Genomic DNA, 16,102 nt, shown 5'->3' with positions numbered 1-16,102 from the left:
CAGACCAAAAAGTCCCACTTTCCAAACGAGAAAAAGGAAAATGTCCTAAACCCCACCAGATTTCAATAGTACAGAATTGCCTGTAGAATTTCACTAACCGCCCACTCCATCTCAGGCGTGCTCTGTGACCAGGCCACCTTACCTCCTTTCTCACTAAGGGCACAATCTTGATTGTACCGTTAACACTACTAGATGTAATCATTTGCACTATTAACACTGGGAAGAAGAAGGTGTACCATTAGGTGACAGGTAACAGGCTGCCTGCAGAGTCTTGGTAGCTTTTCGAGTTGGGGTCTAGCTGCTAGACTGACTTCCAAGGCCAGTTGAGACGTCAGAGAACTCAGGGAAGGAGGGACAACCCCACCCTGACTGTTAGAAAATTAAATGAGATGATACAACCACAGGTTAGCACTCAACAAATGCTAAGTGCCATAACTCAACATCAGAAACATTGTAGACCATAATATGTATCTTATCTTTCCAGGGAAATTATGTACCTTCCCAGAAGTGCTCAGCTTCTGTTCCTAGTCAAGTTATTTCTGGTCTAGAGTAGTAGTATGACTTTTTTTTAGACTGTAACACCTTCACAACACATTATTATTACTGAACAATAATCATGCAGATGTGTTTGGTGTTTTACAAGCACGGCTGGCATTACTTGGTCTTCACCACTGTCATGGGCACTTGACAGGGATTTTTCCTTTTGTAACAGGTTTGATATTTGTACAGTAAAATGTGTAAAGTGCAGAGTGTGGTGAATTTTTATATGTTTGCTCTGTATAACCCACCAGATCAAGATGTAGATCATTTCCAGCATCCTGAAGCTTCCCTCATGCCCCATGCCTGTCAATGCCCTCATAGAAATAACCACTATTCTGACTTCTACCACCATCCATTAGTTTGTTCTGATCTTGAACTTCTTATAAATGGAATTATACAGAATGTAGTCTTCTGTGTCTGGTTTCTTTCACTCAACATGTATATATGATTCATCTATGTTGCTTCATAGAAGTATACCAGCAGTTCATTCTTGGTCATTGCTGGGTAGTATTTTATTGTAGGAATATAGCAGGATTTATTTAACCCTTCTCTTGTCGGCAGGGATTATTAAACAAAATTTACAAATGAAGAAATCCAGGGCCAGAGTAACTCAGCCCCTTAGACCCTCAGCTCAGGCAGCTGGGAGAGTCAGGATTTGAACTTGAGTTGTCTGGCTCCAAATCCAGTGCTCTTCCTAACTGTAAAGCAGTGCTTTCTGAAACTTTTTCTTTCAGGTTGTAGAGCTTTGAACCACATGACTGATGGCATCTTCAATCACTTGAAGAGAGCAAGCAGTTCAAGCAAAAAGCAAAAGCCAAAATACAACCCTATTTTGTTGGGAAGCCTCATGTGAAGATGTAGGTATGTACTGAAAATGAACCCCATGTCTGTGGCGGCCTTTGAATAAATGCTTAATAGTCCTGACTCATATGGAAGAAGCCCTGGAGTCATGGATTCAGTTCTTTAACTTCCTACGTTTATAGCTGCAGCCTGAGCAATACTACGTCCCTACAGTGGTTGGCTGGCCTGGTGTGTGTGTGCATGTGCGTGTGTATGCACATGTGCTTAGCATGCCGCTAATCATGGTGGAAGTCGAAAGCCCTGCTGTGCATATGGCGTACACCTCTCCTGGCATTGGAAACAGGCCCATTACTCTGCCCCTGCAGGCCTGGCTTTCAGGGCCTCTCTCAGGCGCCAGCCATGGCCACTTGAGCTCTTTTTCCAAAGGGCTAACTGCAGCATCTCACTGTAGCCCAGAAGCAACCAGGTCTGGCACCTAACGGGCGGAGAAGCTGGAGGCAGCTCTGTGATTTGTAGAAAACTGAGGTGGGGAACACAGAGCCAGACCAGGATTTAGGGCAATTATACAAAACAACAAATTATTTCATCAGTAAATGCTGCAAATCAAACTCCAAGTCTGGGGCCAAGAACCGGAGAAATTGATGTGCAGAAAAAAGTCAAGGGAGAACATCACTCAAATTGAACGTGCTTTCCCAGTGAGGTGCTAAATGTAGGCATGTGCACTGTCAGGAAGAGGGGAGCCCCCTGCATTACTTAGCAAAAGGAGTCACCCAAGCCACCCAGGTTACATGGTAAAAAATACAAAAATCAGGTTTTTTCTCTGCACGTTCCTGTGTCCGCTTTCAGACAGCCCCTCCCCCCATGACATTCATGTCCCGTCACAGCTCAGTACCCAGTGGGGAGGACTCCACGTTATAATCCCACCCCCTGGACACATCTCTCATGCCTTTTTCTCCCACAAGGACCCATAGCTGCCCACCCACCCCCCACCCACAGCCGGTTCTCTCTGTTTTCTGACCCCAAACTCACCTGTTCTCATTCCCATGTGGGCAGTGCCCTCCCCTTCCCTGACGATGTTCTGGCAAACTAATCTCAGAAACTGCTATGACCCAGGTTTGGACCGACATCTCCACGGACAAACTTCCTTCGGGCTACGTGCCACCGGCTCACTTCTGTAGTGGACATTCACCTGGATTCCAGTCTCTTGCTGTTTCTCATCAGGCTGCCGTGAATAAACTCGTGAGTATATCAGGAAAGCCAGTTCCTACAGCGGGATTTCTGGGTTGAAGAAAACGTGCATTTCAGTGTCTGATCCTTACTGCCAAGCAGCCAGCAGGATCCCTGTCCCTGTCCCTGACTAGACAGAAACGGCTGATGGACGGCGCCAAGCTCAGTCGTGGGAGGATGAACCTGACCCCTGTTACGTTTCTTCCACTTTTTTGTATCCTTAAGAAGTGTATGTTAAAAAATATCTGTTGATAGATCTGAAAGGATCAAAAGACACAAAACTAGACAAATTGGCGGCCGTTACAACATGGCTACTCCCGTAGCAGCATGATGTCTCCCGGCGTCTGTAGAAGCAGCCAGGCCGGCCTGCTCTGCACTTGGTGTCTTGCACATGGGTGGGGTGCTTGATTGCACCACCCACACTCTCAGCCCGGGATGTGCCAGCAAACATGTTACCTTCCTTCTTCCCTCTCAAAGCAAGTGGCATCCTGTTCATCAAAGTGTGTGTCTTCAGTCAGAACAAAAATTAATTTTACATTGTAATCAGAATTTGGGGGTCCAATAGTGACAGTTCTCAGTGCTTCCTCAGTGCGCCATGGGACTCTGATTAAGAACCACTGACCCAATAGCCAAGCAGCTCCTGGTGGGGGTGGGGGAGCAGGAAGTCTGGGAAGGCCCAGCAGTGGTCACAGGAATCCTGACAGGTGAGTCATCATAGCATCGGGAATCTGGAAGCAAGATATAGGCAGGTCTCGGCATCCAGAAGGAACTGCTGCAAACATTGGGACAAAGTCATGAGACCTGGGCTTAAAGATGGGATCATAGATGAAGGGAAGACTGTGCTGGGTAACGCCGAGTCTTGTTCCAGGAAAACCTGGCTATGACAGGGAACCAGGTAAAGAAGAGGACAGTAGGACGAGAGAAGGATTCGGTTCCTAGAACCAGACTGCGACAGCGGCTTGGTTGTAGGGAATAAAGCAGGATTCCAATTATTGGGGTTGGGAAGTAGTTCAAGGCAAGATGAGCATCAAGACGGAGTTGGACAACTTGCTGACTTTGGACTTACAACTGGCTGCAGCTCCTGGGGCTGAGCTTACCTGCAAGTGGTGCGGAGGTATGAGGAGTGGGGAGCCAGGGGCCGGACAGTTACTTCTCTGACCACTTGCGGAATAAGTGTTAAAACCAGCTTGAGCAGGAATAGCAAGATGCCTGAGTCAAAAGACTACTTATGTCTAGGAGAACTTCACAGCCTAATTTATGGAGTAACACATGTTGAAATAGAAGTAGACCGTAATCTTTTAGCTAGAGCATAAAAATAAAATCCTAAATGATATGCCTCCCCACACTCCGAAGCTGCTGAGGCTGGGATGCCAATGTTATCGGAGGTGCCGGCAGGTGTTTGCTAGTGGGTGGCCCTGGAGGAGCCACCTCCGCGTGGACTGGCACAGGACCCAGCACAATGCCCTGTTGTCACACATCCATGTGGTGATGGAAGGCTTCGTGGACAAGGTGAAACACGGGGTTGGCCCTAAAGCAGAGGCTCTCAACCTTGGCTCTGCTTCAGGATTACTTGGGAGTGTTGAAAGACCAGAACAAGGAAATTGGAGGTTCTGGGATGAGACACTGGGATCCGTCTTTTTGAAGTGATTCCCAGGTGTAGCCAAGACTGAGAATCATGGCCTTAAAGGATGCGTAGGACTGGAAATAGTAGGTTCCAGGCAGGTTTTACTAATTTACAGGGTTATGTAATTAATACAAGCCCCACAGCCCATCCTCAACCCAACCTCTGGCTCTGATTCCCTTACTTCATCATAGGACATGAGGGAGTCTCACCTGGAATCAGGTAGAAACTGGGGCCTCACAGCAAGATCTTGGTTTAATGGTTCAATTTTGATTTATTAATGGGAGACATGGGATGAAAGATACATTTTCTGAACAAGGCAGGTGGAGGGAGGTTGTGAGTGGAATCCTCTGCTACTCAAGCTTCCTAGTTCTTCCTAGAAATGTCCAGGCCAAGAGCAGTTTGGCAACCAACAAACTGTGTGGCTTTGGGCAAGTCCCACCTCCTCTCTGGGCTCCGTTTTCTCACTTGTAAAGTGAGATGGTAAAATTGATTCTTTGAAAGATCAGGGAATTATGAAATATTGAAAATGGGAGAAAAAGCAAAAATAAAACTAGCTATTGGGAAGTGTCCAGAAGAGGGTGCAAGATGCAAGGGATAAACTATATTGTGGCTTTGGCCGTCTTCTGGGAAGGGAGCTGCTTACCTGAGAGCAAGTTGACAGTGAGGGTGCCCAGGTATTGGAGGACTAGAGGCTCAGAATTATTCTGTGGGCATGCGCAGACCGTGAGCATGCAGGCTGCTGTTGTTACGTTTACTCTGATCCGTGCCACCTCATTTTCTCCTCCCTTCCTTCCATCCAAGCTCCAACAAATTTGTCATTCCATTTTTTTCAGGGGTGTGTGTTTCATACCAATTATTTATACAATAGCCCTTGGCTTTGTGAACAGTGTCTATGGAGAAGAGATTTCGGAGGTTCTGGGAAAGCGTAAACTCCACCCCTCTCCCTATTACCCCAGGAAAGAATCCAATCCATTTGCAGACGTCAGGATGCCTAGTGGGAAGCAAAGCCTTTCATTCCATTTAGGATTAAAGTCAAGCTTTAAATGAAACCCTCCTAAAGGGAACGAACACAGGACCGAATTACTGAGTTATAAAGGACTAATAGCAAACTTTCCCAGGGAACAAGCTTTGAAAGGGGGGTTTTCTTCCCGGAGGTTAGCCATGCGGCATTTATGACAACAGCTCTGCACTTGCTTTGGTGTCATACACCAGGGATATGGAAGGCAGCCACCAGGGCACGACCACTGCCTCTCAGCAGGGGTGTAGCCCACCCTCCCACTAACTGGTAGAATCTGTAGCATCCTCGACAGTGATAATGCAGCCTCTGCTTGGATCCTCCAGGGAAAGCGAGCTCCCTTCTCAGGAGATGCCTGCTCCTCTCATGAACAGTTTTTCTTACTAGAACTTGTACTTATCCCTCATGGTTGTCCAATGTCTATCACCCTGAACCTTCCTCCCTGTGGTCTGGGTCTGGCTTTCATTAAGCAGAACCAGCCTCATCTCTTTCTCATGACAGATTTTCAAATATCTGAAGGCAGTCATGATGTCCCCATCTCTCTTGTTGAGGCCCCCAGCCCTCACCATTCCTCTGTCTGAACCTCCCTCAGAGGTTGCTCTGAGGCTCAAACAAGATCACAGAAGTAAAACACTTGGCAAGTTCCCTTGGCACAAAGTACGTTTTTAAATGTTTTTATTCAAAGGAGGGAAAGAGCATATCTGATTGTGGGATTCGACATTCACCGAGCTCTGGCCAAGAGTAGTAGTCTCCTCAGGGATGTGGTTCAGTTCAATCAGCGTGAATTGAGCTTTTAATTTGTGCCAGGTATGATGGAAGCCAGAAAGTTGGAACCGGGTCGGGGGAAGAAGGATGGAAATAAATGAGTTTCAAGTTGGCCCGAGGTCTCACTGGGATTGTAAGTGCTGCCTGTCTGGCAGGTGGAAAGGTGGGTCTAAATTAAGATGAGAATTGGATTTGTGGTAAGCGGTGAAACGGGGTGTGGAGAGGAAGAAAGACGAGATCTGGGAAATGGGCCACAGTTTTACTCAGGAATCAGGAAGAAAAAGCAGAGCTAGAAAAGGACATGGAGAAGGTGTGGTTAGAGAGGCTGGGAAGACAAGAGGAGAAAAGTGATAGGAGACAGTTTAACATGGTGGGGAGAGTCCATTACGCTCTCCCTCTCCCCCCACCCTGTGCTTCAGAGGAAGAATGCCATTTCACTAGGATGGGGCAGAGAGGAACCACTAAGGAAGGAATTAAGGCAGTGGCTCTCTTAACCTTGGCTGTCATTAGAAACACTCCATAGCTCTTAAGAATCCCTTTGCCCAGGCAGCACCCCAGACAGAATTTCTGGGAGTGGAAGCCAGGCACTCGTTTTTGTACAAGCGATTCCAATGTGCAGAAAGTGTTGAGAGCCAATGAATTCTGGAGGGACTGCGTGTAAGTGGAGCCAGCTGGTACGAGCTGGAAAGGCGAAGAGAGAAAAAGAGCCAGTGGAGAGTTGCTGGTAGAGAGATGGGGTTGCTGGTGGAGCATTATGTTGGAGAAGCAAAGGTTACCTGGCGCAGCGGTGGGGAACTGACAGCCCCACGGGGGCTGTCTTAGTCCCAGAGAGGAGAAACCCCTAGGGAGGCGTGACAATGCTGAGTTCAGGCCTCACCCCCAGCATTTCTGATTCAGTAGGTCTGCTGGAGGGCTGATAATTTGTATTTCTAATAAGTTCCCTGGTGATGCTGACAGCCCTGGGGCCACACTTGGAGAACTACTAGAATACAGGGAAGGAAAGTATGCAGACAAATTTTTGAGTGAGGAAGGATGGAACTGTTTCCTTTCTGCTCTTGCCAGTGATAGGAAGAGCTCCCATTTCAGCTCCAAGGAGAGTTGCCCAAGCTTTGGTTACGGCATTTGTCAATCCTGGAAGTACAATTCTTTAGAATTACAGAAGAACTTAAAAAACTTCAGATATTCAGGTCCCAGTCTTGGCCAATATACCAGAATTCCTGAGGGGGGCCTTTCTTAGAGCTATTAAAGCTCCCCAGGTGATAATTCTCATGGAGGAGGCACAGGTAAGAAGGGCCAGACACGTGAATTAAAAGGGGATCTTGCACGCCAGGTGGGAAGCCCTTAAGTAGGATGAGTTTAAAAACCCTTCCAGGGCAGGACTCCAGGACAACTGTTCCAGCCGGTGTAGATGGACGCTCTGGTTGGGAACCACCTTCAGAGGCCATCCCTCATTCAGGTACAAATGTCACCTTCAGAAAACCAAGGTCCTGTCGCCTCCTACAGCTCCTGCTCTCCCTCCACCTACTCCTGCCAATTATTTTCCTTTTTTTGGCTGAAATGTCTGCTTTTTGCTGGAAGTAGAAGAGGGACTGAAGCTGCTGCAGGTGGCCACATGCCATTGGCAGAGGGGACAAAAATAGATGAGGTAGGTAGTAGCAGAGGGACTGAGAGTGTGCGAGGGGAGAAAACGTGACACTTCCCAGAGAAGCCAACAATCCTCCCAGGTGGTGGCGGGGTGCCTACTTGGAAGCTGGGGGTGGGGGTGGGGGACGGGCAAACAAAGTGGAGAAGAGTTGGGACTCCCACCTTTCCGATTAAGATTTCAGCGCAGGGAGCCCATCTGGGCGGAGACAATCTTTGGCATAGCCCCGTCACCTCATAACAATCTACGACGTAACTGAATTTAAATAATGAAAGCATTGGCTACAGCCTCGTAAAATACAGAGGACAGTGTATGGAGCCTTTCCACCGTAGACATCCCTCCTTTTATTCCTCTTGCCGCCTCTCTGATTACTTTCCTCTCGCGTTTTTGTCCGTACTCCATTCCTGGCCCAGCCTCCCGAGGCACAGCCCGCGTGGACCCGGAGCGCGGCGCGGCAGGTGCGGCAGCCGGCGCGCACCTGTCCCGCGTGCGCGCGGCGTCCAGCAGGGGGCGGCCGCCGCCCGCTCCTCGCCCGCCCCGCCCCCAGTTCGGAGGACCCCGCGGCGGCGGGGACGCGGGAGGGCGCGTCCAGCCCGGCCCCGTTGGGCGCAAAGGCGCGGCGGCACACACCCGCCGCCCGCTCTGACGCCCGCTAGTCCTCCCGCCCTCCCTCGCCCCGCGCCGGCACCGCCTCCCATACCTGAGCGGGGAGCGGCGCCGCGCGGCCTCCTGCCCCGCCCGCCCGCAACTCCGGCCCGGCCGCAGCGACGCCGCTGCCGCGGGAGTAAAGGTCGCGCCGGCAGGGAGCGAGCCGGTTGCGGCGCCTCCAGGAAGCCGGCGGGACAGGTCGGGGGAAAGGGACGAGGAACACACAAACTCTCGGCCAGCCCAGGAAGATGGCGCCAGGCGGGCTGGCCGTGGACTGAGCGCCACCGGGGCAGCGAGGAGCCGGGACCCGCCGCCCGCCGGGACACGAGCGAGGGCAGTCTGCAGGGCACGGCGCCCCGGGCTCGGCCCTGCCCGCGGGGTCATGTCGGTCAGCGAGCTCTACAGCCAGGTGAGTGCGGGCCGCGCGCCGCGGCCGGGCGGGCACAGGTGAGGGCTGCTGGGGCGGGGGCGGTGCGCTCCAGGCCACCGCGGCCCTCCCGGGCGCCTTCTCCTGCAGCTCCGGGAGCCGGGAGGCACCTGAGCTGCCTCTTAGGCTCTCCTTCACGATCTCTTCGGCGCCCTTAACTTCGGGGTGGAGGAGAAAGTTTGGCTGTTCGGGGAGAGCCTGGCACTGACCGGCCGCGGCTCTGCCCCTGGCTAGGGCTCTGGCCCCCTCCCCGACCCTTGGTCATCGCTTTTCTCGCCCCGACTCCGGCTCGGCCTGAATTCCCCGAACCGACCGCGGGGGCCAGCTCGGAACCCGGTGCGTGGGGACAGCCCCCTGCGGTGGCGCCCGTCTCAATCATGGACCCTACCCCAGGTGCTCTTCAGCGTGAGCTCCCAAGGTCGACCCTCTAAGGCTTGTAAGGCTTCCTTTTCTCCCGAGGTCAATGAGGGGAAACCCTGAACTTGGAGGGGATGTTCCTGCACTTGAGGGTGGAGAGAGAAGGGGTCCCAACTTGGTGTGAGGGGTGCAGCGGCTGGAGGTGTGGAGGGACGTAAGCCATGGGATCGCTGGAGATCCCAGGGAAGCGCATTCGTAGTTTGACAGGGAGGGGCACTCGGAGGTGACCCCTCTGGGTGGGTACCAGGAGGGCTTCAGTTACTGTGGGGAGGGGGGTGGAGTAACGCCGGCGGGGGTGGGGTGGTGTGGAGTGTGGAGTGTGGATTTCCAGGATGCCTGCAGGGTTAGGATGGATGTATGGGGCTGTCCTCAGTCGGGGACAGGTACAGCGGGTGGAGACGCCCTGCTTCGGCGGCAGTTGCTATGGTTAAAGTTAGGGACCAGTCACCGCTTCCCCGTACGCCCACCGGTGCTTAGCCGCCGCCCAGGTACCCTCGAGTTTCGACCTGGCGCTGGGGGTGAGAGGGGTCGGGGCATTTAAAGCACGTGCCCACCTCCAACCCACTCTTCAGTTTTGGATGTTCCACTCCTTTCCTGCCTGCGCCTTTCCTGCGTGCTCGTCTTGGCTGTGGCCGGGGCACTTTTGACAATGCCTTGTGCTCACTTTTATGCAGAGGTGTGCATGTGTGCGGGGGGTACACGCACACTCGTGGGTGTGGGATCCTCAGGACACCTACCTGGGCCAACAGGTCTGGGTGGAGGAGGAAGAGCTACTTCCGCCTCCTCACCTGGCGATTGCTTGCCGCTGCCGCGCACGTGGGCCGGTCCTTCCGTTGGGTGGGCTGGCTACTTTTCGTTTAGCAAGTTTTCTAATTTCATCGTACCTCCGGGAGGGGGGCAGGGCTGAACTGGGATGATCTGAGGCCGCCACCGCAGAGGATGTAACCCGGCTGGGGGCACCTGCACCATCCCCACCAGGCTTCCCCTCACAGCGATAGCAGCGATCACGAATGGTCGGAGGATAGATTCCGGGAGAGGTGGGGGTGTGTGTAGGGAATCTCGGGTGCTTCTGGCTTTGGAAAAGCACCCCACCCCGTTTACCCGTGGGAGGAGCTCTCAAAGCTCCAGGCTTCAGTTCTTTCCCTGAAGTGGGTTATCAGGAACTTTGACTGGAGGTTGGAAACCTGTGAGTCAGGGAAAAATCTGAAGTATAAAGTGCTGAGCTTTGTTACAGGAAAGTTCATGAAAATGCCACTTGTACTCCCAAGTGAAATGAGTGACTTAAGTGAATATACCTGCAATGTATCCTGAAGTCTTTTATCAGATGATTGCAACATTATATGAAGCTAATGGATAACTGAATAAACCCTTAATTTTTGGAGCCCTGAGTTTTGGAAAAAGAATTCATATTGGATTGCTTTTAAAGACAACACTTTCAGAGGAGACCACTCAATCTTAGAAATTTTGTTGCATGTTAGAAATGAGTATATTGTATATTAACTATTAAAAATGAATTAGGGGGAATCTGAGCTAAAGTTTTAGTGTACTTTTTCTGGACTTATGGAGATGGACAAAACTGTTTCACCAGGCAAAGGTCTTGGGAGAACATACAAGACACATATTTTTAAGTTTATTGGTGTGAGAGTTGGCGTAATCCAAATAGTATTAGACTTTCTTCCTGGGGCGACTGTATATCCCTGTGTTAATAGATTTCTAGTTCTTAAACATTTTTAGGTCTATAAATCTGAATTTGAGAAGATTTTCTATGATCAATGCAGTATCTTCAAGATTGTGTTGCAGTTACTTTTCTTTCTGGCAGAGTTAAACACACTTATGCAGTTAGGCTTTACTATGAGAAACGGTGCATTGTTTCCTAACCATTGTCACCTCACTTGCTAAGCTGGATTCTCAGTATGCATATGACCCATAAATTATACAGAGAAATTGTGTCTGCTATTTATATTCGCTTTGTTTCTTGGGGGAGACGATTTGTTCATTTTTGTGTATTATCAAAGTAGCCGGTGTTCCCTTTTGTTTTTAACCTGCTAGTGGGGCTTTTCTAATGTGATGAATGCTGGATCCAGGCACACCCTTCAGTGTATTATGTATGATGGGAATAATTATCCATTATGCCAGCGGTATTTACACCTGGGATGGACATTTTAAAGCCCTTTATTGATGATACCTATTGCGTTAGTGACACAGTTGGAAGACATTATGAGAATGAGGGACTTAAATGTATAAATTAGCTAAGTATAAATAGTTTCAGGTAAGAACTTAGTATATTAGTCTATTCCTAGTTATCCAAGAGAAGACTTCCTCCGTTTCCCTCCCTCCAAGTTAGTTTCTTGCTCTTTGTCAGCTCTCTTCAGCTGGCTCATGTACTGTGAATATATATATATATATATATATATATATATATATATATATATATATATATATATATATATATATATATATTTTGGCGTTGATTTGAGTCATTGGCAAAGGGCCCTTCCCATTCACAAAGGCACTCCTGTTTTCAGAAAACCCAACACCTCACATTTGAGAAGTTGCTTTCTTTGTAGTGAGGTTTTTCTGGATGGGAAAAGAAACTCGGAGTACATGTCATACACCTGGAGGCTGATGTTCAGGTGAGTCAGCCGCATTCACTCTTACAGAAAGGTGGAGCTTCCTCAGGGCTCTCGGCACAGCTGGCACGGATGTGGCAAGTGTGACTTTTGTTTCCAACCCACAGGAAAAGACAATAGGGACTCCTTTGATTTGTACAGGTCCCAGGAAGACACCCCAACTGTGCAAGCATGGTATGATTTAATTATGATAGTTGCAGAAGATAGTCTGATTTATTTTTTTTTTTTTAAGTAAAATACGTAACCTTTCCCTCAGGCTGAATAATACAACTGTGGGTTATTCTGGAGGAAAAACTGAAGTATTGCTCTTTCAAGTAATGTGATTTTCAGTATACTACTTTGATTCTAACCAGTGGAGTGGGAAATCACCAGATTGAAATCACTCCCTTTAAGCCTTTCTTTCCTGCTTGATTTTTTAATTGATATGTGGTGTCTGAGCAGTTGGATTTTGGGGGGCTCTTGGGAGGTTGCTTTACTGGTAGACGCACCCTGTGTATGACAGTGGTGACTTTGAGCCCAGAGGCCTTTATCCTAAGGGCTCCAGTTTGGGGTCAGTCAGTCCTTTGGAAAATAGAACTCATGTGCTTTCGGGCTGGTGAACTCTAACTGGCCCTTACCTGTGCCTCAGGTAATGTAGGTTCCTCCCAAGTATAAGTCTTTTCCCATCCCTAGCCGCCACTTCCTTTCCTCTCTGCTCCCCTTTCTCAGGTAGGCCTATAAACGCAATGGGCCCTTTTTGGGCCTGATGGTATCCATCAGAATTTCAAAGTTTGCAGGCAAATTGTTACCCAGTTCACACAGCATGTTCTCTGCCTGTTACCTGTACACACTAAACCAGGTTGCCCTGTCCCCCGTTGTTTGTAGTTTTTGTGTCATGCCACATCTCTATTAGGCTGAGAGCTGGAGAGCAGAGGGTGCAGCAAACGTTTTTTGGAGGCTCCAGTGTGTTTAGCGTTCTGCTTTCGTAGGTGCTTGTCTCCTAGGTAGCTCCCGAACTGCCCCGCCTAAAGTCCTGCTAGAATTTCCTCATAGCTGTTTGGTGACCCCCAGGCTCCCCACTTGGGCCTCTTGGGAAAGCTTGCTTTTTAGCTGCTAGTTGTTTTTCCATTTTCTTTTGGTTCATGTGCTCCTAATATTTCATTTAATTAGCTGCAGGATAGTCGCACATTAGAAGGCTTTTCGACAGCTCCATGTCTGGTTGGAGTCTAGGTATGTTATTGCACTTACAGAGGGTGCCAAAAAGATGTATACACATTTTAAGAAAGAAAAACTATATTAAAATTATAATACGCAATATATACCGATAACAAAAGATGAATACAAGTCACATTTGACTTCTGCAATTACGGGAGGTGCACAAAGTGGTTACCATCAGCGTAATTTTAATAGTTTTTTCCTTTCTTAAAATGTGAAATTTCCTTTCTCAAAACCTTTTTGGCAGCCCTCTGTATTTTGTTCAACAGAGATGGCATTCTCTTTTCTGTCAGGGCTCAGGCACCTGAGTGGAAACCAACTAGACATTCTAAATTCTGACAAGATTAAAAAAAAAGTATACTTTTCTGTGGTAAGGTTCAGCTATAAACCATATTGCTTACACTGTAGAAGTCCAAATACTGCCTTCCCTAAGTGATAGTATGTTTGTCACTGTACATGCAGAATTGTCAAGATAAACCCCATGGGGTTGAAATAGTAGTTGACCTCTGTTTTGTAATTCAGTAGGTTCTCAGAAAGCACATTTAAAAGGCCGTCCATTGTAAAGTGAACAGAGCATGTGCTCTGATGTACTTGTTACCCAAATACATTTTACATCGTCATTGGGCAACAAAACCTAAACACACACAGTTAACTAACAATACAGCATCACCCATGTGTCACGAGAGGAGGGCAGATACAGTTCCAGGGCATTTTGTAGAAGCGGTGGGCAGGTGGGCTGTAGTAGTGGGGAAAGACTTCCTTGGGCAGCGGTGGGATGTGGCTTGGCCTTGAAGAATGAATGGGATTTGAATATACATGGACACCGGGAAGAAGGCCCTAGCAGGAGACAAGAGGAGGGTAGTTTCAGCCCAACGACAGGGATGAGCTAGACATATTTGGGCGGGTAGTAATAATGGTAATATTTTGAAACGCTTCATTATGAAATAGGTTTAGACTTACAGAAAAGTTGTGAAAAATAGCACAGAGTTCCTGTGTGTGTTTTTCCAGATTCCCTTGGTGTTAACACCTCATATAAGCATAGTGCAATTACTGAAACCAGGAAATTAACATTTGTGCAATACTATCAACTTGCCTACAAACCTTATTGGAATTGCACCAGTTTTTCCACTCAGGACTTTTTTTCTGGTCCAGGATCTCATGTAGGATTCTGCATGGCATTTAGCATCATAGCTCTCTAGTTGCCTCTGATTGGTGACAGTTCCTCACGTTTTTCTGTCAGGATTTTGGCCCTGTAAGAGGATAGGTCAGTTATGACCCTCGGTTTGGGATTGCTTGATGTTTTCTCATGCTTAAATGGAGGTAACGAATTGTTGGCAAGAATGTATCAGAAGTGACATGACTTTCTCAGTGCACCATCTCAGGAGATACATGGTATTAATATGTTTCATTACTGACGGTGTCACTTTGATCCCTTAGTTAAGTAGATGGCTGTAATTTTTTTTCATTTTTTATGTACATTGAAGAATGGTATTTAGAAATTAAGATGTAGGTACTAGGTGTGCTTAGTTTTTTTTAAAGCAACTTAGGTATTACTGAGCCTAGAACTCAGCACATGTTTGATTGTGTGGGCAAGGGTAAGGGAAGAGTCCACTGTGACCTTGACGTTTCCCTCTTGAGGCTGCACAGAAATAAGTCAGGATAGGATGAGGGTTACGCTCCGTTTTCACATATTGAGTTTGGAGTGACAGTGGTTTAAGTGGAAATATTTTATTTACGTTTGAAGATATAAGAATGGGTTTAAAGAAGTGTCGGGATCTGGGTGGGGTTCTTGTGAATAAAAGATGCCTGGAATTTGTTTTCCTCTAATGAAGAAATGCAGCTGTCTTCCAGCATGATTTTATTAAGATGAGATGATGATCTCGGAATGGGCAGCCCTGGCCCACAGGTCACGTGGTCTGTGTGCCCAGGATCTCGGTGGGCCATCCTGGGTATTGTGGTGAAACGCTCTTAGCTCTGACATCTTGGAGCAGAGACTTTCTAAGTATCTTGATCTGCACAATGAGGGTGGTATGTTTCCCAAGGTTATTGGAGGATGATGTGACATGTGACACATGTAAAGAGCCTGCCTGGCAGTGTCGGGCACACTGAATGTGCTTAGCAGCTGCTCCCCGCTGTCCCTTTTAGTCCCGGTGCCGGCCTTTTCTTCTGACCCTCCCCACTGCTGTCCTAAAGGGCTGTTGGTCATACGGGGGACTTGGTGAGAGAGAAAGGGAAGAATTGCCACCCAAGCAGTAGATGACCAAGGCGTGGGTGGGGAAACATTCTCACTTCCCCCACCACCCCCTGGGGAAGGAGCAAGGGCAATTTGAAAGAAGTTTTAAATTTAAGCTGTGCTTTCTGGTCTCCTCTTCTGGCTTTAAAGGAAAATTAGAAAGCATTTTTTACAGCGTTCCTTTTTTTTGTTTTTTCTGTTAATACAAATGATTATTGAAACAATTCTTACAGTGCTGGAAAGGCAAAGGCTCCTTACTCCCCTTCCCCAGAAACAGCTACTGTTAGCTACTTCTGTGGGGTCTCTCGACCTGTGCTGTCCAGTAGGGTGGTCCCCTGTGGCTCGCCCCTCAGGGAGGCACTGGAAGTGGAAAATAGCAGGTTTCCAAGACTCCTACAAAGAAGGAACGTAAAGTCGCTCATTCATTCTTTTTATATTAAGTGTTGCCGTGATGATAGTTTGGCTCTATTGGGCTAAAATATTTTATTTGATTCACCTGTTTGTAACGTGGCTACTAGGACATTCTAAATTCCCTACGTGGTATGCCCTCTTTCTGTTGAGCAGCACTGCTTCAGGCTTACGCACGTTGCAACATGTACTTAAAAAATAAAGAGGGTCATGCAGTCCATACCCGTCTGTATTAATCTATGGCTTTTTTCACAACCTAAAAGGTAATTTTACCATTTTAATGGCTGCATAATATGCATTACCTGGATGTTTCTAACCATTTCCATTTTGATGAATATTTTTTCCAATGTTTTGATACATTGGAAAATGTTGCAAACATTCTTGGAACCTCGCGTAATCATTTCCTCAGGAAAAGTCCCTAAAGGTGGAATTGCGGGCACACACCTTTACAGTCTTCATCAGAAAGAAAACCAGTCTGTTTTTTCACTCCTCCCTGGCACTGGTCATTGTTCCTCCCTTTAAACTTAACAC

The 16,102-nt window shown here is 48.1% G+C and overlaps 1 protein-coding gene across 2 annotated transcripts in view; it reads left to right on the top strand.

The window, feature by feature from the left end:
• Positions 1 to 8,266: 8,266 nt before the first annotated feature.
• Positions 8,267 to 16,102, top strand: part of MYO5B (myosin VB) — a 316,516-nt gene continuing 308,680 nt past the window's right edge. The window contains exon 1 of one of the 2 annotated variants that reach the window (XM_019721483.3): positions 8,267 to 8,671. In XM_019721483.3, coding sequence (XP_019577042.3) covers positions 8,645 to 8,671 — 27 coding nt within the window. In that variant the 5' untranslated portion in view covers positions 8,267 to 8,644. The remainder of the gene's footprint in view (positions 8,672 to 16,102) is intronic. The other variant, XM_019721491.3, reaches the window with a different exon arrangement.

The sequence above is a fragment of the Rhinolophus sinicus genome, chromosome 4 (assembly GCF_057876585.1).
Source record: "Rhinolophus sinicus isolate RSI-liver-muscle chromosome 4, RSI-T2T, whole genome shotgun sequence".
NCBI lineage: Eukaryota > Metazoa > Chordata > Mammalia > Chiroptera > Rhinolophidae > Rhinolophus > Rhinolophus sinicus.
The sequence above is the reverse complement of the archived record's forward strand: the minus strand, read 5'-3'. Positions and strand labels throughout refer to the sequence as shown.